Raw genomic sequence first — 25505 nt, forward strand, 5'->3', positions numbered from 1 at the left:
CTGTTGCTGTGTGTGTGTGTGTGTGTGTGTGTGTGTGTGTGTGTGTGTGTGTGTGTGTCTGTGTGTGTGTGTGTGTGTTCCACTTCCTCCCCCCAGCCCATGCCCCAATCTCGGGCTTTCCTTTTCCTCTCCAGGCCTTCCGACTGGCTTCCCGAACCAGTACCGCAGGAATAAGAGGATGCTGAGTTCAGAGGTGATGGGCCCGGCAGGTACTCAGACTCAGGGCAGACCAGCAAGGCGGTGGTGGTGGTGCAGTCTGGATCCTGAATGGGTGGGCTTCAGTAAACGGACCTTCCATCTCCACGCCCATCCGAGGAAGAGCGAGTTGCGCGCCACCTATCGGTACCACTGGAAAAGCTGCTGAAGGAAGCGGGTGGGCGCACTAAGTAGGGGAGGTTGTGGAGGAGGGGTTTAGAAGGTGGCCAAGTGCCTGAGCACAGCATTATTAACTGCTCCGCGCACTTCTCTCAGCCTAGGAAAGGCCATGCCGATGAATTAGGGCCAAGCGTCTGCCAGGCTGGCTTAATGAAGACGGAGATGGGCTTCAGTGAGTGCGTGTCTTCAGAGGTCACAAGCCCAGCCCAGCCTAAATGGAAGGAAGATGGAGCTGCAGAGAATCGAAGGAGTCTAGGGGACAGTGTCAGGCTGGGCTAGAAAGAGCAAGGTCAGGTCGGCAGCATTTCTCAGCACAGTGAAAACTCACCCGATATTTTGGTCCAAGGGTTCAAGTGACCTGGAAATGGGGTGCTTACTTCAGATTCAGTCCTCAGGCTCATGCCAGGCCCTCACTGGCTCTTACTCCAGATCTGAGGGCACCCGGGGGCTCAGGGTCACCGACACGAGAGGCTTCTCATAGAGAAGTTTTTGAAAGGCAATTTCGCACTGCTTACGGGTCACAGCAGCCTGGGAAGGCTGCCATGTGTCTCCAAGTGCACAGCGGGTTCATGTCTACCACACTCTGACAGTTACACCCACACTCCTCCCCCCTTGCCTGCTCACTGCCCTACCTACTCTGTAAGGGGACATCTCAGAGATAGCTTCTTTCCTATCACTTCTGTCCCCACCCCCTGGGCCTCTGCTCACTCCTCACTCTGGGAGAGGCTTTAGACTGAATGGACGGTATCAGGTCAAAGGGGCCCATTCCTGGAGTTACAGAACAAGAGAGGCTAAGACTGCAGGGTCTTAAATTCAAAGAGAGTTTGGGCTACAGAGCGAGACCCTGTATCAAATCCAACAAAATAAAACACAAACCAGGGGCTTGGGGATATAGGTCAGTGGTACAGTAATTGCCAGGATCTGGATTTGACCCTCCATCCAGCATTGCAGAAACCAAATAGAATAAACCCTAACTCAGCTCAAAGCTACTTCATCTATGAAATCCTTTTAGGCTGGGTCAGGGGCTCTTACTCTGGCTTTCAAAGTTTCCTGGGATCTCTTTTCCCTAGACCTTGGTCAAATGACTCCTCTCTGGGTCATTAGCCTTCTTGGGACTGGCAGAGCTGTATTCAGTGTAGGCTAGATTTGCAGAGGAGGAAGACTGGGTATGTGGGCTGGAAGATCTCAATGAGCATAGCAGACCAGAGCTGGCTTCTAATACAGTCCGAAAAAGACAGAAGGCGAAACCCCACTTCATATTCTGTGGGCCTTCAATTGGTCTTTTTGATATCTGTTGATATTTCATGGCTCAGTAAAACTAAGTTCTTAGGACTTTGCAGAGAACCAAATGTATCAGTGTGTAAGAGTTTGCTGAGAGTGATCCCACAGCCAACGTCACGTTTTATTTGCCAGGACTTACCGCAGTCAGAGACTACATTACCAGAGGGGACTCTTTTAGCCCTGAGGTGATTTGTTGAGAGGTCGTTTTCTAACCTGCTTAAGAGCATCACTATTCTTTTCTCGAGGATAGGGACACGCTGAAAGTTACTGGTAGATGCTCGCAAAAAATGGAGGTGGGGGCAGATACAGCATCTACTGGGGAAGGCAAGGTGTCCCACTAAAGACCACGGAGGCTTCCCACGGCACTAGGATAGCCCGTTCAATGTTCAGAAGCTACACATTCTAGACGCATGTGTCTCTGAACGTCTAAAATACATGCCAGAATTCTAGACTTCTGCCCCCAGGTTCTAGGGCTCTGAGACCCTAAGCAAGTGACCCTGGGAATACTGAGGTCAAAGATAAGCATCATCCTTCAGCCTAAAAGCCTGGTTCCCAAATTCACCTTTATTAGGTGGTCATTGCCCCCTGCCCCACTCTGGCAAAACAACAACAACAACAACAACAACAAACTCCCCAAAAAACAAAAAACAAAAAAAGCAAAACAAAATAACCCCCCAAAACCAAACCAAACCAAACCAAAAAACACAGCCTGACACAGGAGGCACTAGCCAGTAGGAAGGTCCATAGCAGCCAATGGCCCCTCAGACAGTTTTGCCCCAATAAACTGCCTCCTCTTTATAGCTGTCCTCCTTCCCGAGAAGCTCGTCTGAGGCTAGGTTAGTCAGTGCAAGCATTCTCCCGTTCAGAGCCCCACCCCAAACAAAGGGAGCGTGTAAAGGAAGCACAGAATTGCATGCCTATTTCGACCATTAAAAGGCAGGCTGGTTTGGAGAATGGTGGAGAGCACCCCGTGTGTCTAGCCTCAATCCTGCCATGTGCATTCACAGCCCATTTCTTTTTCCCACGTCTCCAGAGAGCGCATAAGGGCCACTGCTCCCAAATGGCCCCCTGTCACCTCTCACTCCCACCAACGCCCCAAGGTCAGTAGGACAAACACAGCACCACTTACAAGAGCAGAGAGTATCGGAGACTATTGCAGACTTTATAGAAAACAGCCCAAGGGAGATCCAGATTTCTCAGGTGAGGGTGGGAAGGCGGGCCTCAAGCCAATACACAGAGGAGGAAGACTTCCTGTGCAGAGGCAGCACAGGCCTGCCATTCTGCCTGACTTAGGGTGAGAGGCAGGGAGGCTGTCCCTCCTCACTCACCGTTGTGCTTTGGGATCATGCAGAAGGCAGGGCACTGAGGCCATGACCTTGACCAGGAAAGCTTTCGACTGAGACAAGAGGTCAGACTCTATCCCCTTCCAGAAGGCAGAGAGGTGGTAGCAAGGAGTTCCCAGGGAAGGACCATGTAGGTGGTGGAGCACAGAGGGCTGGGTGGGCAGCAGCTCCAAGCTTCACTTTTCCAGACAGACCAGTGACCCTGGTTTGGGGACCCTGCCCATCCCATCTGTTCCCTTCCTCACTAGAGTCTGCCTATATGCTATGGGGGTGCTTGCCTTTGTCCTGCAGGATGGAAGAACTTCTCCTAGGAGGGCAGTGGGTAGCAACCCACCATGGGGAGAGTCCACTCTGGCCCCTGATCAATGAATGGTTAAAGTGCGGGTGACGGATGTCAAGGGAGCTGAGAGCCTAAGTCTCGGGCCAGAACATGAAAGTGACTAGGGTGAAGAGCCGAGTTTCAGATTGAGGACAAACACTGAGTGTTGGGACATTACAGCCCAAACAGAAAGGCTAAGGATGGATTCTACACCAAGGCTTGCCCCTGGGATGAGAGAGACAAGGCCGGAACTGGGACCCAGCCAGGGCCAAAGAATGGAAGGGCCTGAGCTAGAACCAGGGTATGAAGCACATCAGACCAGAGGAGGTCACTGAAACCATAGAGCCTTCTTCAGATGTGGGTTACATGACGGAGAGCCCAGAGTTCTGGGGTGGGACAAAAGGTTTGGACTTCATAAAAACCTTCCAAAGAGACCGGAAGGGTAGACCCTCTGAACTCTGAGAAAGGGACTGAGGACTCCTAACCTGGGATAGGGGTCAGTTCAATCTAGCCAGGGTGTCTGGCTCGAAGCATGTAGAGTGGTGGAGAAAGTGCTAGAAATAGAAGAGCAGGGTCTTTGGGTGAGCCAGGCTAGGGAGAAGGAATTTCAATGGTCCTGTAAGGGCAGGCAGGCAGGATTTGTTTCTGGAAACAGATTTCTGGGTTTTTGATCTGGAAACTCTAAGGCTAGGGAAAGAGTACACTTTGGAATTTCGGTATGGAAGAGATACTACGATTGATCCTAAGGTCTCAGAGATCCAAACTCGTGAGTGTGTCATCTCCGGGGCCCAGGCCAGGCAGGGAAAGGCTGTATGGCCCCTGTAAAGTCATCAGCTGACAGGGATAGCCCCCTTTAGGGAGGTGAGGCTCAGAGACCCGAGCCTGGAGAAGTGGCCCGGGAGCCGGCAGGGGCGGCCGGAGCGGGCGCGCGGCGCGGGTCTGCATCCTGCTCATAGCGGTAGTGGTAGCCCTCCATCTGGTCCCTGCAGGCCTCGCGCAAGTTGCGCATCCAGCGCTGGATGCCGCGGCGGTTTAGGTAGAGCACCATGAGGAAGATGAGGCCGATGAGAGCCAGCACCAGCCCGAAGAAGACGTAAGAGGCTTCCAACTCCGGGCCGGCGACGTCTACCTCTTCGCCGCGCTCGTGTGCATTGCCGTCGGAGCAGCCTAGTCGCGCCTCGTCCAGGTCCATCAGAGGACGGTCCAGCAGTACGCGCGGGGAAGCGCAGCGTAGGCGGCGCGCGTCGGGTACGCGCTCGGTGGCATTGTGCAGCCAGGCCAGCAGGGGGCGCGAGGTGCACCCGCAGCTCAGTGGGTTGTCCGCCAGCAGCAGGCGCGGCTGGGGCAAGTCGCCATCACGCTCGAGAGCGCGCAGCTCGTCGGGGCCCAGGCTGGCCAGCGCGTTGACGCGCGCATCCAGCTGCTCCAGGCGCGGCAGGCGCAGCGCGGCGGGTGGCAGGCGGCTCAGCGCGTTGCCAGCCAAGCCCAGCAGGCGCAGCTCGGTCAGCGGGGCCAGAGCGGCGTCCAGTGCATCCAGCATCCCCGGGCTGCCCCGAGCCAGCGCGTGATTGAGCAGTAGTGAGCGCAGAGCAGGCAGTCCGCGAAAGGCGCGGGAGCCCAGGGCGCGCAGCGGGTTGTGGCTTAGGTCGAGTGCCGCCAGGCTGGGCAGCCCGTCGAAGGCACCGTCCTCTACCACCTCGATGTTGTTGTGTGTGAGGCGCAGCGCGGTGAGGAGTGGTAGGCGCACGCTGTCCGTCGCCTCCTCGTCCCCTCCCGCGAAGGCGGCCGCGCGCAGCACGGTCAGGTTGGCGCCCACGATGGTGAGGTTGCGCGCGTCGGGTGGCAGGTCCCGGGGCGGCTGCCGGAGCTCCGCGCCCGACGCGCAGCGCAACAGCAGCCGGGGGCTGCCGAAGCAGTAACACTGGAAGGGACAGGGCGCGGCGGGCCGGCTCAGCGCCGCCGCCAAGAGCAGCAGCCCTGGCAGCGGGCTCCAGAGCCCCCGCTGTCCCGCGCGCGGGGCCATCGCGGCCGTCCCCGCATCCAGCCCCCGGCCCGCAGCGCTCACCAGTGAGTTGGGAGCGTTTGGAGATGATGGGATGGGGGTGGCACGGGAGGGTGGCGGTGGGCTAGACCTTGACCCGGAGCAGCTGACAGTCCCGACCAGTCCGTCCTTCGGCTTGTAAAGTCCGAGGAGCCTTCACTTTGATGGCTGGGGGCGAAAGGGGTCAGGCGGGGAGCGGAGCCCCCCGCCCCCGCTGCCCTCGTCGCCCTGCGCTCCGGCCTCCGACTTCCGCGGCCGTTCCGGGCTCCGAGCCGAGTGGGCAGGGTTTGCCTCCCCCTCCCCGCCTCCCGGCCGCCTCCTCCGCCCCCAGCGGAGTCTCCGCACCTCCTCGCTGAGGGAGGCGGGGTGGGAGGCTCCGGAGCAGCAGGCTTAGGGCCGCTGCGCACTCTTCCTCCCCTGCTCTCTAGTTCAGGAGCTGCGGAGAAGTTTGGCTCCCCAAGCTCTGACTTGCTTCTTTCCCCACCCCCTTCGTTTAGGCAGGTTCTTTCCTCCTCCCTCTGAGGCACATGTGGGGCGGGGCACTCAGGGCTGACCTGGCAGGTGGGTCCGTGCACCCAGCGAGGGTGGGAGAGGAGAACTATCCCTAGAAAAGGAGGCAGGGCTGAGGGGTGGGCTGGCAAAGTTACTCATCTTGTAGTCCAGGAGCTGTGCTAAGGGAGCAAGCCTGGAAAATCCCTAGCCTTGGCTGCCTCCTTTGCGAACCCAGTTCCCTGTGTCTCCACCTTTGCAGGTCTGGCGCATCCAGTCCTTTGTCGACCCTTACCTATGCCCTAGGGAAGTCTAAAGTACCTTCTGTCCCCACGTCTCCTACGCTCCTAACTCAGGCTGCCCTGCCTCTGCCAAGACCACTCCCATTGGTTCCATCCTTCAGGCTGGACCCCTCCTAGGCTCAGGGAGCAGTGGGTGGAGTGATTCAGCTCTAAGTTTTCTCACCCCACCTCAGCACCAACCACTCCCAGGATACTGTGTGGTCAGCTTGCACCTTCCCCTCCAAACTCCCCTACCAGTCCCCCTATTGAGTGGGGTGCCGGTTGCAGGAGAGGGCTCCAGGAGCAGGAAAATCAGGAACTGATTTTGTAGTGGAGCGTGAGGGTGTGGGAAGATCCGGGGCTGAGGTGGGGGTTGAGCTGTTAATAGGCTTGTTTTGTTCTGGATTTTTACTTATTTACTTTTTTTTCTCTCTCTCCAGAACAGTGAAGCGCAAGACCTGATTTAAAGAGACAGACTCCGGAGAAGGGAGCATTCCTGGTCTTGGCATGAATTATTCAGGTTGGAGAAGCTGACATTTGATCTGCAGGCCATTCGAGTATCTTACTTGGCAAAGCTGGTTGGGATAGAGGCTTCCCTCCTCCCCATAAGAATCAGTCAGTCTCTTTCTCTTGAATTGGGGGATAATTGGTTGATTTCTTCCCTGAAGTTGCATTTAGCAGATCGACCAGCAGATTGAAACCACTTTACGAGGCACACTCTGCAGTGGCCTGGGTCTCAAGCAAATACCAACAGGAAGGGCCAGGCTGGTGATGATGCTGGGGGTCCCCCAGTTCATGTTGACCTACTCCTGTCTCCATGGTAACTCTACAGGGGCCAGTAGCTTTCACATTTAGAGTTGGACAGGTCTCTATACGTGGCCACATGAGTTTTCACATACACATGTGCCTCTTACATAGAAAGGCAAGCTTCACACAAACAGACCCACACACGCCCATGTGTGGTGTCACAAATTCATTCTTATTTGGATGCGCATGCATGTGCATGGGAGGCTTGCACACAGTAGGTCCAAACAAATGGGTCTCACACAGACACATGCAGGCTCATTCATGCCTGTGTACATAAGGATGTAGCTCTGAGTGTAACCTGGTACGTGTCCATAGATTCAGAAGCATACCGACGTGCTCGAAGGTTCACACACTGGGCCAGTGCAGATCTCAACTGCAGCCTTAAAGGGGCAGCTTGCAGACTCTTGGGAACATGAATACATACAGATGGAACCCACTCCTGCCCTGGACTATGTCCTTGTCCTTCGGAGGACACAGGCACCACCTTTTCTCACATGGCACAAGTGCTCAAATAATGAGTGACCACAATGGTCTGCTTCCCTGACTCAAGTGCATGAAGACCTTCTGCCTCTGGTCTCTAAGGAAGTGTAGACTACTGCCCAGGCCAAAGCTCCCTCATGGGTTTTCATGGTGGCTGCCTTCTGATTGCTGCTCACTTCCCTCTCCAAGGGAGAGGGGCTACAAGGTGGCAGGCAACCTTCATTGATTGGTGTTAAACATCTCCGTTGGGGAAGAGAAGCTTAAGAAGAACCTACAATCATTAGGCAAAGGGACCCACGTTCTCTGTGTTGTATGAATGAGGAAATTGCTATGTTCTTTGAAAGAAGAGATCTCTCCCTTTGGGAGTTGTCAGTGTATTATGTCCAGTAGGTGTTTCAATAAATGTATATCTGTGTGAGGCTGAGGCTGTGTTTGCTCCCTGACTCAGTCAATGGAAGTATCTGCTCTTTGACTGTTTATCTCCTTTGCAATGGTCTCCTCTTGTCTTCTTTTGGAACTCCATTTAATGATCAGCATGCTAGAACTCTCTTGGGCTTTTAAACCATTGGTAGTGAGGACTCCAGATCAGTATGATTCCTGTGTTGTCAGGACACAGCTCAGGGCTCAGTATGGAGAAGGAGCCAGGGAGTGAACCGTCACTAAAAGTCTCTGGTTTGAGGCCAGCTCTCTGAGGATCCTTCATCTATAACTGTACCAGGAGACCCTCACTTGGATGGTTAAGTGCTTCCCTCCAGCCAGGTTTGGAGCTCAGCTTTATAGCTTCTTTGCTATAACAGTCCTGTGTGCCCCAGGCTTCCCCCTTCAGCAGTGTGACTGGGACCCTGTGGGTGGTAAGTTGACCCTCTCAAACTTTCATTGAGCTAAGAGCTAGTCAGGCACAGCATCACATCCAGGCAGAGTAAGAGGCTGTCATGTGCCTGGAGCAAGCTTCAGGATTTTTGTTTGTTTATTTCTGTTTTGAGACAGGATGTTACCATATAGCTATGGCTAGCCTGTAACTCACTATGTAGACCAGGCTGGCCTTGAACTCACAGAGATCTGTTGGTTTCCGCCTCTCATGCTCTGGGATTAAAAGAGAGTACCATTATGCCTAGCTTGGACTTCTGTTCTTGAGATTCTTATTCTACTAGATCTCAGGGCCATTCTCTGAGCTTTGCAAGATGATGCTCCTTCCTGTGCTCAGGGTTTTCACTCAGGCCTTTTATCTTCTTGAAAAGACCCTGCTTCTTCTACACTTCATTGCACCTTGGCACACAGAGAGGTCGGTAACTTCTCTGGGATCACCGAACAGGTATCCCCTCACTCAACAGGAACCAGCTCCTCTGTGCCCTCAGAGATGCTTAAAGATCACTGAAATTCTTGGGCAAGGCTGTTTCCAGTCTTTCGTTTCCCTATCTGAGAAAAGAAAGAAAAGAGTATATGGACAGACCGCCTCTTAGTCCTAGACTCTTTAGAGCTTTAGGCATGGAAGTAAGATATAACCCTATCTGTGCCTCCTTCTTCATATGTGGCCTTGAACTTGGCTCCATGGCAGTTAAGGTCTTAACTTGCTTAGTCACACAGCGTAAGCAGCTATAAGCTCCAGCTCCCTCCCCCCTTGTGTGTGTGTGTGTTTGGAGGGGTCCTTTTCAGGTGACTGTCCTCCCTTCTTTGAGGCTGATGGAAGTGCAGCCCAGTAGCCTGGAGTGATGACTGGGGAGGCTCAGGTCCTCTCCTCTGTGCTGCCCTGACTGGGAAAGGGGAACTTCACTGTGGGCCTCCCTCCTCCCCCACTGCCTTGAGACACAGGAAAATCCATAGGCCGAAGATTCATTTTCTCCGTTGAGTCAGCATAGGCCATCCATACTCTGCTTGGGAGGGGCAGGCAATTGGCTTTTAAATAACTCCCTGATATTTAATACCCTCCTCCACTCTGCGGCCTGCCTCTGGGGAAGGCTAATATAAATGAGTGGGCTGAGTCCTGGGGAAGCATAAGTGGTCTTGCCCTTCTTCCCTCCCTCCCCTCCTCCTCCCGTGTACCTCTGACAAAGATGATTCTGTTACTACACAGGTACTTAGGCTGGCTTTTGAGCCCATTTAGAAACTTATGTTTAGCTAAGGGCAGGGATTTAGTTTTGGTCCACTGCTGGGGTGTGACTGAGCAGGCCACTGTCTCTCAGTTCCTCTCCTGTGCTACAGGGTGGTTTGGCTAGTGGGTTGCAACTGGTCTCTCTATAGCGGTGAGATGCCATGGTTTTCTGTGATGCTCTAGGCCTCCTTCCCTTGTAGAGACCCTATGCTTCTCCATCACTCTTCTAGGGAGAGGTAAGGGGCAGGACCACTGACCCTCGAACACAGGCAGTGGTTGGTGCAGGGCACCATAGAGTCAGAGGAGGAGTGGGAGAGAGGAAGTAGCAGAGTTGAGTTCCTTCTTTTTCTTCCCCTCCTCTTCCTTCTTCTCTCTTTTTTTCCAGGTAAAAGGAGAGGCTAAGAGGAGGAGCCCATTTGAGCCTGGGTTCTTTTGGAACTCAAGCAGGGTCTCAGCAGCTATGGGTGCAGCTGGAGGACTTGGGAACAAACCCCTCTTCCTCAGCTGCATGGGGACAGGCTCTCAGTTGTGGACATGAGTGGGCTCAGTTCCGGCTTTGTTCATCTTCTGCATCACTCGGAACACAGGGCTTGGTAACTGTTGTCTGTGAGAGAACACTGGCTTGAGTATGTTTGAGTAGCTGGAAGTGTGGGTTAGTGTAGAGCACTTGCCTAGCACACAACAAGCCCCAGGCTCAACTTTCAGCCTTAGGGGAAAAATATCACAAATACCTTGGTTTTGGAAATTATGCTTGGGGTCTTTCTCAGATGGGTCATGACCCAAGGATTACATTTCCATGATCCAGGGTCTACATTCCAGGTTCTCTAATTCCAAACATGTTGTTGATGCCATTTACATGATCCAGACAGAAGCTGGGGCAGAGGTCTGGGTGGGATCTTCCTTTGCAGGATTTTCTTAGCCTCCGCTTGGGCCTTTGTGCTCTTCCTCAGCTATACTTCCTGTTTTCAGAATCACAGAATCTTGACATCAAAACACCGAGTTCTTAGAGCTGCAGCCTTGGAGAGCTGTAGAGCACAGTGTCTGGGAAGCAGAGGACAGGCTCTTGTGGTGTTAGAAATAGTAATGGTGGGGAACTAACCACAGCAAGACTGCGGGCGGCTGTTCCCAGTTTCCCACATGCATCCTACCACTCTGGTCTATGCTTTCATGTCGTGCCTTCTCACACCGACTTTGGTTTGACCACTTTACTTCTTTGGGATAATGGCAGTCAGTAAGTGTGGTGTAAGCAGGAGAGGTAGCAAGTGCTTGTCCTGCAGCCCCCTGACTTCCCAAGAGTTGCTATGAGCAAAACCACAAAGATGAGACCAGGAGTTAGCCATCTCATCTGAATCCCCCAAGATCAACCAGATCCTAGGTGATATACCCAACTGCAGCTGCTCTGGGACCCCAGCTGCCCTACACTACCGAACAGATCCAGGCCTTTTTAACTCACATAGTTGAGTACTCGGATCCTTACCTGGCTGGGAGCTGTCTTCCCGCGCGGCCTGTCGATCTGTCCATGGTGCTGAATCCATTCATCCTGATTATTGCTCTTTCTCACACCGTGAGTGGTGGTTTTAAGCTACTGAACCGTGGAGCAATGTTATCCAGCAGAAAGAACCCAAAGCAGAGTCAGAATCAGGAGCATAGAAATCCAAACACATTTCATACGCTCCCCACAATGCCAGCATTAGAGATACAGGACCACTAATGTAGAGCTTAGTAGAAGGGACCCCAATACCTCTTCCTGAGACTTCCCCCCAGTACTGCCCTGTCGTCTCACTCACAGAGCAGGTGGCCCACTGACTCTTATTAACCCTGAGTCCTCCCCACCCTCATGGTCCCTTATTCTTAAATATTTTGTCCATTCTGTCACACAGTCTTGTTTCTCCATCCCCTGAATCCCTCATCCCTAGGAAGCAAGCTTTTCCGTGTTGATCTGTTTCTTATGGACTCTTGTGCTCAGAGCGGGACTTTCTGGACACTTACCTAGTCCAAGCACAGCAGCTGCTGTGTATTCAGAGATCCTTACCTTGTAGGGAGCTGCCCTCCAGCTCAGATGATCTGTCCATGGTGCCGAATTCCATCATTCTGATTATTGCTCTTCCTGTCCTTATTGTGAATGTACATGTATATGTGAAGAGTATTTCTCTCTCTCTCTCTCTCTCTCTCTCTCTCTCTCTCTCTCTCTCTCTCTCTCTCTCTCTCTCTCTCTCTCTCTCTCTCTCTCTCTCTCTGTATACATGTGCATGTAAAATCCAGAGAACAACCTGAAGCTTTATTCCTCAGACACGGTCCACTCATTTTTAGAGATAGTCTTTTACTGGCCTGGAACTCACCAAGGATTGCAAAATGACTGGCCAGCCAACCCTAGGAATCCACCTGTTTCTACTTCCCTAGCATTGGGGTTACAGGGATATGTTACTATGCCCAGTTTTGTTTGTGTGTTTAAATGTGACTTCTGTGGCTGAAAGGGATGGCTCAGAGGTTTAAAGCAGGTACTACTGCTGTAGAACATTGGAGTCCAGTCCCTAGCACCCATGCCCAACAGCTCACACAGCTTCTTGTAACTCCAGTTTCAGGGGTTCTAATGACTGTGGCTTCTTAGGCACCCGCACACATGCACATGCACATGCATGCAGGCACGCACACACACACACACACACACAGATATCTAGATGCTATATATGAGAAATGACCATGTGATATTTGTCTATCTGAATCTGGCTTATTTCACTTAACAGTGATCTCTAATTACATCCAGTTTTCTGTGAATGTCATCATCGACTCTTCTTTACAGCCGAATAAATGTCCCTGTGTATGTGTATGGTCTTTATCAACTCATGTGTAGATGGGCATCTAGGCTAGCTCCATTTCCTGACTTCCGTGCATGCCAGCAAGCATGAATGAGCACACATCTCTGTGATGTTCTGACTTAGAGTCCTCTGGGCAAATCCTCAGGGTGGTTATAACTGGACCATGTTTGTTCTTTCCCGAGTTTTTTGAGGAACCTCCATACTTGCTCCCATAGTGGCTATACCACTTACATCCCCCCCGGCAGCAAATCAGCAACCCTCTTTTCCCACCTCCTCACCACCATTCTCTACTGTTTTCCTAGTGATTGCCTAGAATGGCGCTACTCCTTACGGCAGGGTATCTACCATATCTTAGCGTCCCTGCCCCCAGGACTTCTTAGAGAGATCACTGGCCTGGACTGCTTAATGCAAAATGGTATTCAGTGATAGAGACGAGTAGTAATTGACCACCCCAACAACAGTGTGAGTCAGACAAACCCGAATTAGGCTGTAAATAACCCAGGAGCGGAGACTCTGGGCCTCTGAGAGGTCAAGCAGGAAGGGCAACACCGGAGTAACATTTATTAGATAATAAACACAGATGGGATTTGCTGTTTTGGACAAGGAAAACTCTACTTTGAAATGCAGAGAAACATGTGGGCACTTCAGAAATAGAGGGACATCATTGCAAAGACAGATGAGCAGAAAGGGTGCTAGGCACAGACAGAAGCAGGCCATAGTCACAGACCCCACAGGCCGGGCCACACTTGTTGCACAAGAATGACCAGGCAAGCTTGCTCCCTAGGAAGGCTGGCCACCCAGCCACTTTTTTCCAAAGGGCAGCTTTCATGTGACCTCCCACACACTGGAAATAGAAATGACAGCTATGGAGTGCTCTGGGGTAAGAGGCCAACCAAATAGGGAGGAGGTCTGACCTTTGATGCCCCTGGATGTCATCTGGATGAACACTGTAGCCCTGCACCGGAGCCTGCACCAGGCTCTGTGCATGAAGGAGACCAAAGAAGCAGATGCGTCCTCCAGGAAGTGTCTCCCCCAGGGGCCCAAGGACACACCTGGAAGGCATTAGCAGCAGCTCCAGCACCAGGGGAGAGGCATGCTGGGAACATGTGGCGGCCTCCCCACTCACTGGCAGTGGTGTCTGAGGACACCTTGGCTCAGAGCTGCTCCAGTGTCTTTCCCCCAGCTCCAGTCAGAAATGCAGAGCACAGCACAGGCCCGAGCTCCCGATCGTTGAATCATTGGCGATCCCTCTTCAGTTCTCCCCAAACCTTTGATTCAAGGTCTTCCAACCTTCCCAGTGATGTTCCTCTTTTAGGAAGCCTTCCACTGGCCCTGGTTGCTCTTCCTCAGCTTAGGCTCAGAGCTTCTGTGAGCCAGCCTGACCTATTACCCTTCCTGTGGGCCCATGCATCTTTGCAACTGGCAGCTTTGCCCGGGTCCACATCACTCCTCTACTCAGCTGAACCAGTTGCATCTCTGCATAGCTCATGGTAGGTCCTCCTCTAACTTCCCTGCCTTACGCTGGCCACTCCTCACCGAGATGCTCTGTTGCTTGCTTACTCCAGTGAGTCTTGGTTCCTAGATTTCCCTGGTTGTGTCCCACAGTGATAGAGAAAGTGGTCACCCCCAGGTAAGGTTGGAATGGCTTCCTCTTTCCTCCATGGGGGGGTCCCTGGTGATCTCTCTGTGGCTGTGGTACCTTGGAAGACAGTGGATGGGCAGGAAGACCTTGAACTTGGACCAAAACATTGATTCTTGTTGCCATGTGTATTTCTGGGTTTAGGACAGATAGCTCCAGATAACAGGGCGATGGCAGAGAGCACACAAGGAGCTCCCTGTGGGGGTAACCCCCCCTCTTCCCCTAGTATTCAGAATCCCTGGGATGCAGGGAGGTGAGCAGCTCTTCCCATGCTTGGCACGGGCCCTCGGCTGCTTTAGTTTGCCTCAGCCAATGCATCCCAGCCCTGCTTCTCAGAGGGCAGGGGAAGGAAAAGGGGCCAATTGGAAATTCAGAAAAGGAAAGGCTAAAAAGGAGCCCACAATGGGCACTAATTAGCCTCTGTGAGGGAGGAAAAGGAGGTCAGAGGGCTGAGGATCCTCTGGAAAGAAAGCACTTAGCAGGCAGAGCTCAGCTGCTCTCGTCCTTCACACTGCCTGGCATAGGCCTTGGCCCCCGTGCCCACCTGATGTGGGATTCCAGGCTCCACAGCCACCCACAGACCCTGCTGGATCTTCTTCAGAGGAGGCAGCTGGCTGAAGGGAAGAGGGAGAGAGGATGGTCAAGGGAAGAGGGAGGGCAGGCTGACTTCACTGTGTATGCACCCACTGTGTGTACCCAGCACAATGCACATAGAACATTACATGTGATCAAATTTACGTCTTTCATTGCCTCTAAAATGTAGATTGTGCCTCGGGTCTTTAAACTCAGAGATGGCCTCTCAGAAGAAGTGGTTGGTTTAAGACCAAGGAGTTTGAAAGTTGCCCATCAGAGGGGAGGCGGGCTCAGGCTTGCCACCTGCCATGGGTGCTGAGACAAGAACACTTGGAGGGCGGAACTGTGGCCTGCGGCACCCTAGTATCCCCAGTGATCACTCCAGGAAGGGTCAGGTACGAGGTGAGTGTTGAGAGGAGCTGCTGAAGTCACTGAGCCAGGAAAGAACAGAAAGAGGGAACAGATAGGGAAATGGTGGATGTGCTCAGATAGAGAGGGGAGATCTTCCCAGCCCACAGCACTCCATGCAGTAGATTCCAGGAGCCTACATTGGTCCCTGAGCATAGCTGTTGCCCAGACACAGGGCAGGAAGGTGGGGATGGGGAGGTAAACATGAAATAGATCATTTGCCTTCCTCTCTTTACCAATCCTCATCTTCCCAGATGGTTAAATTGAAGCAGAAAACCAAACCAAATGAAGAATGTTTAACCCTTGCTGGAGCCGAGCCTCCCCAGCCAGAGCTAAGCGTTATCACCAGCAGGCCAAGCACTCAGAGCTGAGCTGTGATTCAGGTTGGGTGATGGACACCAGGGAGCAGAGGGTATACGGGGCTTCAGGAAGGGCTACTGTGGCCACCATGTCTCTCCACATAGACTGGATCTTCTGGCAGAGAAAAATGTCCATAACAAATACGTTAGGCGTAGGAAAGCCAGCCCTTAGCTGTCCCTGCCTGTAGCCACCCTGGAGTAGCAATGGGAAATAAGACAGACATGTTGAGGACCATAGTGAACAGAGCCAGGTTTAATCTTCACAAACTCCACAGGCTGGGGACGTGGATCAGTGGGCAGACTGCTTGCCTTGCATTCGCAAAGCCTTGGGGCTCTATCTTCCAGCTTCAGAAGCCGAGCGTGGTAGTGTATGCCTGTAATCCCAGCAGTCAGGATGTAGAGTCAGGAAGATCAGGAATTTGGAGTTCATGGTGGACTATGTAGTGATTTGACACCAGCCTCAGATGCATGAGACCCAAAACAAATAAAATAAAAATCAAACCAACATCGTCCTAAAAGGGATCAACCCTGTTTAAAGACAAGAAAACTAACTCAGGTTGTAGGGCGCTCTTATAACCCCAGCACACTAGAGGCCAAGGCAGGGTCATGTTGAATTCCAAGCCCCCCTGGGCTATAGTAGGAGAGCCTGTCTACAAAATCAAAATAAGCTGAGACAACATAAAGACAAAGAAACAGGGGTGGAGAGATGCAGCCAAGGTTCCGGGAAGCTGGGGTCCCACCACTGGGCTGTTGACTCGGTCTCTTCATCCTTACGATCGCCCCCAAAGTCGCAGCAAGAAGCCCAGCTCTCCACACCCACTGGCCATTAGGGGCCCCTTGGTGTTGTGAAGTGTGTCTGATTAGACTCGTCAGCGCCCAGCGTGGGACACGTGTGCACTTAAGACGGATCACCGTCATCCTTGGCTGAGACGTTGCGTTGGGGTTTCTAATCACAAATTACTCCTGCTGGATTCCATTAAGCTTCCTCCTGTGCTGGCTTTCTTGTGTGTTCTCAATAATCATACAAAAATCTGAGAGCTGTGGTTAGCTAAGTTTATTTTCTAGGTCTTAAAAATAGGCAGCCAAGCTTTTATTAAGACACAGTATTGTCAAGCGAGTGCCTTGTGCAGTGTTATTAATACACGGCATAAACTACTTGAATTCCACCGTTCCCCAAGTACAGTGACTCAGAGCAGGACAGACATTTATCATCCTCTCAGAGATCACGTTCATTTAAAAGGTGGGTTTTCCGTGGTGATGGTACACACCTTTCATCACTCAAGAGGCAGAGGCAGGTGGATCTCTGAGTTTGAGGCCAGATCAAGTTCCAGGACGGTCCAGGCTACACAGAGACAGCATGTCTTGAAAAACTGAAAAACAAACAAACAAACAAACAAAAATCCCATAGGGGCAGGGTTTCACTTCTGTTTTAACTCGCTTCCAGCCAATGACTGCCTATGGCAGGCAAGTAGTCTGTGTTGACAGCAACCTTTCTGGGTGCCGCTCTTCACGGCTCATTGAAAAGTCTTCAGATTTGGTACCATTAGCACAGACTGCAGAAAAACCAGGGGGTAAACTGGGCATGGTGGCACGTGCTTCTGGTCTCCGTACTTGGGGAGTGGAGCCAGGAAGACTGAGGTCGGGCTGGGGCGAGGGCTCGCTGAGTAAGCTCACTTGGGCAAGCATGAGGAACTGAGGTTGAACCCTCAGCGCCAGCGTGGCTGTGCACGTTTATAACACCAGTGTTGGGGGGTGAAGATGGGGGGATACCTGAGGCTCACTGGTGAGCCAACCTGGCCAAACGAGGAAACTTGAGGCTCAGTTAGAGACTCTGTCTGAAGAGAATAAATGAGAGTGACAAAGACATCACATGAGTACACACGTGTGCACACACACATGCATATACCACACTAGATGCAGGCATGTACCCCCTCTCCAAGGAATTTAAGGCTGCATTTGGCAAGATTTGAATTAGGGGCTAGCTTGGGCTGCAAAAGACCCTCTCCCCCCTAAAAAATGTAATCAAGCTAACCTCTCCTCTCCCATGATAGAAATTTGAACCTTTGCAAAAGACCTTTGCATTTCAGACACAGTCCTTCGATAGGAGTTCGGATGCTGGACCAAACTGTGATGCACGGAGCTACCTTGCTGCATGGACAGTGTCAAGATCCAGTGACAGCTAAATGGAGGACAGCGGTGCATAGCCTCATGCTCTCTCACTCAGTCGGATGCATTGTGAGGGATCTGGGTAAGGTCAATAAAGCACACCCATGAGGTCGTGGGTGGGATAGTGGTGATACTGCACGGAAGCACAGACTTACAAAGTGGTCCACAGGGAAGGCCCATAGGGCTCAAAGACATGGTAGTAAATTTCAAGTTTCCATTAGGACTCGAGGCTCGGGTGAGGGAGATGAGAAGGAAGCACCGTTCTCCATAGCTCGCTTAATTGTGAAAACCCTAAGCAAAGCAAGAGATGGGTGGAGTTTATATCAGAATTCAGGTTCTGCAGAGTGTGGTGCTGCACACTGTTGTGTTAAATATTAAAACAAAACAAAACAAACAAAAAACCCTGGCGTGACCTGGTCCTGCACGTACCACTCCGAGCTTCTCTCCCAGGCTCCCTCTGACCCGGCGTCTACTCTCTCGCTAGTTCCAGCTCCGTTGGGCCATAGGAACTAGCGCTAATTTATCTCAGCAGCTCCATGCTGGCCCATGGTACTCTCTAACCCCGGCAGTGCAGGTCGTTCCAGCATGGCACCTTGCTACACTGTTTTGCTTTCACTCACAGTTCCCTTGGTGGGTTGTTACCATGCCAAGCGTTTACATCCCAAGTCCATGGCGGGCTTGGTGCATCCTACCACCCCACCTTCTCTTGAGCTCAATTAAGTCGTCACATGAAAGAACACACCACACACACAATAACCTCTGATCCAATCGATAAGATATAACTTGCCCATCTAGACAGCACAAAATCCTGTACACACCCATCCCTTGAAAGTAGTCATAACAACCTGTATCTATGCGCAGAATAGAATCTTAACATCTGCTGCCATGTTCTCCCAGCTCCTTCTAGAACCTGTTCCCGCCTCCCTTTCTTCTTGACCAATGACAGGCTTGTTTATGTTGTCTGTCTTCACCTGCATAATGACATCAGCCTACAGCATACCTTTAACCCTAGCACACGGAAGCAGGTGGATCTGTGTGAGTTCAAGGACAGCCGGAGTGACATAGTGAGATGCTCCTGTTTTTGTGAGACCCTCTTGTTGTTGTTGTTGTTGTTGCTGTTGCTGCTGCTGCTGCTGGTGGTGGTAGTGGTGGTGGTAGGGTGTGTGTGTGTGTGTGTGTGTGTGTGTGTGTGTGTGTGTGTGTGTGTGTGTTTAAATCCAGGTTCATTGTATTCTTGGGTAGATGCTTCATTTCTTCATGGAAAGTTCTGGACATAGGAAATAGCACTCAATATGATTTGTTGGAAAAGAAAACAACAAAAAAAATTCTTGTGTCAGTGCTACAGTTCCTGAATGAGTAGAAAGAGCCTTTCCTGGCTTCTTTTCTGGGCCTGTCCTTGAGCCAAGCTTGCGATGCTGACATGGAAACTCCAAGTCCTGGGGCAAGCTGAGCTCCTGGTCTGGGAGGAGAACCCCGATCCCATGCCACCAGAGATGAATGTGACAGCACTGGGGGCCACAGGATGCTGTAGGGACCCAGAGGAAGCCAGGGTTTCAGGGTCTCCCTAAAACCTGCTTAAGCAGTTCCTGGCCTGAGCACCCAGGCCTTGGGCTTGGCTAGGAGTCCAGGCAGGCAGAGTAGACCACAGTTCTGACACCTCACCTCTGCTCCCCAGTGCTCAGGGGCACCGAGGCCCACTGCAAAGTCCCAGGAGGAGCAGACCTTGAGAGGAGGCTTGACAGTCTTCCCTTTGTCCCCTTCTCATAAATGGGAGGCAATAGCAGGGGGTGGGTGGGAGTCCTGGAAGGCCCTTGGGAATCAGTGGGGGTGGTGCCCTTTGGTGCAGTAGGTGGCTTCAGGGTTTTGATTCTGAACACTTTTCCTCCATAACTCTCCTGCTGAGCCCTGCAGCTGTCCCTGCAGGTGAAATGGGCTGGGGACCCGTGTTCAGGGCCAGGTGATATTCTAGGAACAGATGTCCTGGCAATCATGTGGAGCCAAGAAAGGGACCAGCCCAAGCTTAGGGGCCACAAGGGAGAAAAGGTGAAACACGGACAAAGGTTTCTAAGGTGGGAGATGAGGCCCAGTGGGTTGGAAACTAGGAAGAGGTGGTGGTGTGTGTGTGTGTGTGTGTGTGTGTGTGTGTGTGTGTGTGTGTGTGTGTGTGTGTGTAGTTGTTGACTTATACCCTACTCAAACAAAGACCTTCTTCAAGATGTTGACCTTAGCCAAATGGTGTAATAACTTGCATCAGGTGCTCAAAACCATCCTGGTCTACACATCAGGTACAAGGCCAGCCTGGGCTACTACAGGAGACCCTGCTCCCCCAACTTACCCCTCCCCCCAAAGGAGTTGACCTTTATCCCAGAGGTCAGAAAGAAGTGAGGAGAGGTGGGCTGAGAGGTGCTGCCAGTTTATTGCATTTCGTAAAGACCACTTTCACGGCTTGATTGACGGAGCAAGGTATAAGAGTAACTCAAAACTCGGAAGAGTATGGGAGAACAAAAGACCGCGATTCTGGGGGTGGGGGAAGTGGTGTGGAGATGCAGAGAATTGGGGGTGCTGGGGATGGGAGACAGACTGCATACAGGGAGTCACAGCCCGTGGTCTTGGTTCCTGGTTTGTGGATGGCGGGGACTTTTGTGGAGAAACAAGGTGAGGTATCTGGCGAGTGGGAAGGATGAACTTAGCTTGATGAAGTAGGCTGAGTAATTGGACATCTCGGAACCTGACAACTGACACATGAACTCTTGGAACAGCTGCCGAGGGAACAAGTAAGTTTGCCCCAAGAGACTCCTAAGTTCATGTGGGGTAGAAAAAAAGACTTCTTTTGGTGAGAATGGGTGCTGGGGATGAATCCAAGCCCCTCATACATACTCGGCAAGTGCTTTACCACTGAGCAATATCCTCAGCTCGCTAGAGGAGACTTCTGTATTCATTAGATATCCTTTGGGAGCCTGCCCATGCCTAGAGTCTAGGTGATCTGAGTCACCCACCCCTAGGGAGTAGTAAAACCATCTTTTCCAACTATTCCTGAGTCCAGCCTTCGTCCCTGGCTCTCTGCAGCCTCCTCCTCCTCCCTCAGAGAGGGTTCTGGAGGCTGCTGACCTCAGCAGGATACATGCCCCACCCAGCCTCTCCAGCCCTGCGGCTGCCACCCAAGTGTAGATGCTGGACTAGAGTCCAGCAGAAGCTGCTGAGGTAGTGCTGGCATGGACTGCTAAGCTGGCCGGCTGCCCTGCTCAGACTCCTGCACTCCAGCCTTGGCCTGGGCCTTCCTCTTTCCAGCAGCCCCCACTCCACTGCGTCCCTCTCTCTCTGCAGCTCTCAGCCATTGGACATCCAAGTGGCCCAGCCTGGAGAGTCTAGGGGTACACAGAACTAGGGGTGCCCCTGGAAGGGGGAGGAAAGGGAGTTGGGGAAGAGGCAAAAGAGACGTAGAATGTCCTTATTGGGCTGCACAACCTCCAGATTAGTCAGTTTTATAGATTTGCTGAGGAAATATGCCAAGGCACAGAGAAGGGGAGCAAATTGCTAAAGGATGCACAGCACTCGAAGTAGACTCCTTGTACGTTAGAAGGGGTGGAAAGGGGTTCTGAGGATGTCGTGAGAGGGTGTAGGGAGGCCTAGGGCCTAGGGATGTTTTGGGGAGTCCAACCTGGTTGAGGTAGACTTTTCTGTACATAACCAACTTCCCACCATTGAAGAGTCCTGCCTTCGTCCATCTGATTAGGGAATCTGTAGGGTAGAGAATAGGCTTTCCATTAGCCTGGAGTCCTCGGAGGCTGCAGGTCGGCCCCGAATCTCTACCATCTGTCTATCTGAGCGAATGAGCTTGCAGAATAGAGTAAATGGGAAGCAAGGGGTTGAGGCTTACAACTCAGATAAGAGAGACACAGAAGAGCCTCAGAGGGGCCCAAATTCCACAACAGAGCAGCCCTGCCCCACTTGGAGAGGGAGGTTAAACCTCAAAGCCTGGGAAATGGGAGATAAAGGCAGCAGAGAGGAGGCCAGCCCCTCCTCAGAGCTGGAAACCTCTCAGCACAGACCAGACTGATAACGTGCTCATCCTTATGAGATGTGGGAGCTCGGGGCTGTTCCCATCTAGGCTCAGTGCCCAGCCCAAGATAAGGATGGTTACTAGGATGTGCTGCGGCTGCATCAGCCCTGCCACTGGCCCACAGCTTGGAGCTGGCAGCCCCAGGAAACTCCCAGTGGCCTTTGCATCCTGAGGCCGCTCTGGAAGTAGAGAACCAAGCCTCCTGCTAATTTCATTACGTGTTTTTTCTTCCTTCCTTCCTTCCTTCCTTCCTTCCTTCCTTCCTTCTTTCCTCTTTCTTTCTTTCTCTCTTTCTTTCTTTTTTTTTTGAACTGGGGACTGAAGCCAGGGCCTTGCGCTTGCTAGGCAAGCGCTCTACCACTGAGCTAAATCCCCAACCTCTTTCTTTCTTTCTTTCTTTCTTTCTTTCTTTCTTTCTTTCTTTCTTTCTTCCTTCCTTCCTTCCTTCCTTCCTTCCTTCCTTCCTTCCTTTCTTTTGACAGGATCCCATGTAGCCCTGGTTAGTTTGCAACTTGCTATGCAAACCAGGCTAGCTCCAGAGTCGCAGTAATCCCCCACCTCTGTCTCCCAAGTTCTGGGACAAAAGGCCTGCACTACAGTACTCCACAGGCTTGTTTTGAATATATGTTTCTTTTCTTTTTTTTTTTTCAAGTGTGCTCACCACAGGAAACTTGAGGAATAGAATCAGAAGGCAATAGAACCACATTTGTTTGACCAGTGTCTGTCTAGTCTTTTCTTCCTAGTCATCTTTATCTCTTAACTGTGCTAATGCTGCTCTTTTTAACTGATTGGCTTTGCTTTCTACGCCTTTTGTTTCAAACAGAGAAAGTACAGAAAGATAAGACGAAATAAAGGAAAATATTACCCTCTGTTTCATTATCCCATCAATCAGCATGTGAAAACACTGGAATAGTTATGTGAACAATTTTCTGTGTTTCACATCCTTCCTCTCCCCTCCTTCCCTCTCCCTCCCTCCTTCCCTCTCCCTCCCCTCCTTCCCTCTCCCCCCCCTCCTTCCCTCTCCCTCCCTCCCCCTCCCCTCCCCTCCTTCCCTCTCCCCTCCCCTCCCTTTCCCCTTTTCTTCCCAGCACTGGGACCAGCTGTTGCAACCTCAAAGGTTAGTTCTGAAATCTTTTCAACAAGAGAATAAATTGGAAGCATGTGATTCATCTCCCAGCCCAAGCGTTTACGCAGAAGAACCCTGGATGTACTGTGTTTGGTGCTGGGCCTCTGGACAAAGAACAGGGCAGCCCTCAGGTACTTTGCCACCCTGCTCCACTGAGCTAGCCCGAAGAGAAGGTTTCAGAGAAAGCAGCCAAAAGAATTAAAGAGACTCGGGAGTAAAATTGGGTTTGGGGATGAGGCGGTATGTCCCTGCAGCAGCTTCTGGGTGGGTTAGTCAAACTCAGGTTTGCAGACCTCAGCTGATTCATCACAGGATCCAAATGGCCAGCAACACCCGTCATCTTTGTTATCTCATGGCACAACCCAAGACAAAATCCCAACCTTCTCCCATGGTGCTGCCTGGCTTTCTCTTCCATGGTAGACCTGAGGAGTGCACACCTAAACACCTTTCCCCTCCCACCTGCAGGGCACCACTCTGTCCTGCTTTTGTTGATGAGCCCCCTTTTCACCATATTGTCCTAGTGGTGGTCAGTGACATGCCAGGAGCCCCCAGAGGGCAGCTCTTTTCGACCAGCAAGTCTTCTTGTTGGGTATTCCAGGCATTTGGCAAAGGGTTTCAGGCAGGCCCAGCCAATGGGAACTACAGAAGCACCTAGCCTCGCAGAGTTAACTGAACTTAGCCAGCTTCATAAGGGAGAATGTTGGCTCACCATTTTTAAAACTCTTGGGGTCAGAACTCTAGTCAGACTGATCTCTGTTCACATCACGCCCCTGATTCCAGTATGCTGTCTATGCCCAAGAGGTGGCTACTGATCTGAGACACTGCCATACCTGCCTTAGTCTTATCTTGACACACCATCCAAGTCAGACCTGGACCCAGCAAGGCCTCCTGCTTCAATTCCCCATTTCCTGCCTCACTTGAGGCTCCACCCACCGTAACTATTACCTCACAGCTATGATGTACTCTGTGTCCTCCACCCAATGACCACTCTCCACCCTGTCAGCCTAGTTGTCTCTCACGAATTCATCCTTCCTTTACAGCTATAAAGATGTCACTGCCTCCTCTGGAGAACCTTCCAGAACTGGGCTTAGAGACTTCACTGGCTTGTTACTTGCTCTGTGCTCTGACCATAAAAAACTCTGTTACACTAGACACAGAGGGTACCAGGACATGATGCCTGCTTCTCTGTCCTTCCAAGCCACAGAGGCAGAGGATGAAGCTGGAGAGATCACAGGGCTTTGATACATAGCTAAAGAGAGAAGCATCCAGGGGATGGAGGGTTAGTTCCAAGAAGGAAGATGGAGGTGGGTATGGATTCACTATTTTTCTCCCCGTGGACTTCTTCCGTCTGTGTTGGTTACCAGGTCCAGAAGAGCCCCCAGTGAAGCCATGGCATCTGAGGTCCCCACCCCTCCCCTCAAGTGCCAAGCCCAAACCCCAATCCCCTGTTATGTAAGTGAATTATCCCCTGTCCCTAACCAGAGCCAGCCAGATCTCCTTCTAATTGATTTAATCTCCTCATACAGAGAGCGAGGCCGGGGTTGAAGAGATGGCGCTGATCAGGAGCCAACACGTCAGTGACGTGGGCACACTCATTACAGGGAAACTGGGTCATGGATTGGCTCTTAGTAGCGCTGATCCTCCTCTCTAGTCATTTGGGGTGCATGAAAGGGGGGGTGCATGAAAGGGCATTTTCAGCAACTCCTCGTTCCTCAAGTCCCAGGCTTCCATGGAGAGAAGCTGCCATCCCATAAGACTCTTGTCCCCCTCTCAGATCTCCTCCAGTCCTGGACAGAAATTCCCTGCATTCTGCTCTGAGCACGGGATACAGAGAAACCTAATTTGTTGAGGAATGAAGAGATGAACAGATGTTTAATTTAGTGGGTGCGGGAGGGGGGAGACCTTAATTTACCTTCTGCAACGAGTGCATCTGCACTCTGTGGCTTACTGGAAAGAGGATGCTCAGACCTCCCTAGAGGCCTTCAGGGACGGGAAGTTCACCCCTAGGACAGTCCTTCTCTATGTGGGAACCACTCAGGAGAAGTTCTTTCTCATATGGGGCAGAGACATCAGTCTTGGGTTTCTCTTTGAAATTAACTGTCTCTGAAGACACAGGATACACCCCACAGGTCCTAGGACAGCCAGAGCTTGGGACAAGGTTATTGCCTCTCCTGAGTTTGTTCCCCTCTGGGACGAACACTCCTGTCTCATTTATCAGCGCTCTAGTTGGTGATCTTTCTCAGTTACTTCCTCCTGTCTCTCCCATGGGTGTCACAACAGACTCCAGGGCAGTGTGAACAGTTCAGGGCATGGCAGGACCATCTGTCTTCTTATGCTTTAATCTCATTATTACATTCCCATTGATACAGCCTGAGACCATTGGTACCTGTGAACTTTCCACTCCTGACTCAGCAAAGCAGAGTCAGAAACTCCCATCATCATTTTGGAATAGCAAAGGAAAGTCTCCAGGAAAAAGACCTCTGTGGGCTGTCAAAATGGCTCTGTGGGTAAAGGTGACTGCCACCAGGCCTGACGACCTGAGTCTGATTCCTAGAACCCACATGGTAGAAGGAAAGAAGCAACTCTCAGTGCTGTGGCATGCAGGTGCACAGTTACACACACACACACACACACACACACACACACACACACTAAATTTAATAAAACAGACTTTTGTGACATTAAGTACATCTATATGTTTTCTGTATATCTAACTCTCCACATACCCTGACATCATTTATCTCCTTGTGTAGCATGTGATTATATATCTATCTACCTGTCCAACTATCTACGACTCCATCTATCTAGCAGCTGGTGTAGTTAGGTTACTGTTACTGATAAGACACTGACCAA

The 25505-nt window shown here is 51.7% G+C and overlaps 1 protein-coding gene across 1 annotated transcript; it reads right to left on the reverse strand.

Annotated features, from left to right (window-relative positions):
* Positions 1 to 3882: 3882 nt before the first annotated feature.
* Positions 3883 to 5449, reverse strand: Tpbgl (trophoblast glycoprotein like). Its single transcript, XM_032895677.1, has one exon. The coding sequence runs from the start codon at positions 5339 to 5341 to the stop codon at positions 4187 to 4189; it is 1155 nt and encodes a 384-aa protein (XP_032751568.1). The 5' UTR covers positions 5342 to 5449; the 3' UTR covers positions 3883 to 4186.
* Positions 5450 to 25505: the final 20056 nt, after the last annotated feature.

The sequence above is a fragment of the Rattus rattus genome, chromosome 2 (assembly GCF_011064425.1).
Source record: "Rattus rattus isolate New Zealand chromosome 2, Rrattus_CSIRO_v1, whole genome shotgun sequence".
NCBI classification, from domain to species: domain Eukaryota; kingdom Metazoa; phylum Chordata; class Mammalia; order Rodentia; family Muridae; genus Rattus; species Rattus rattus.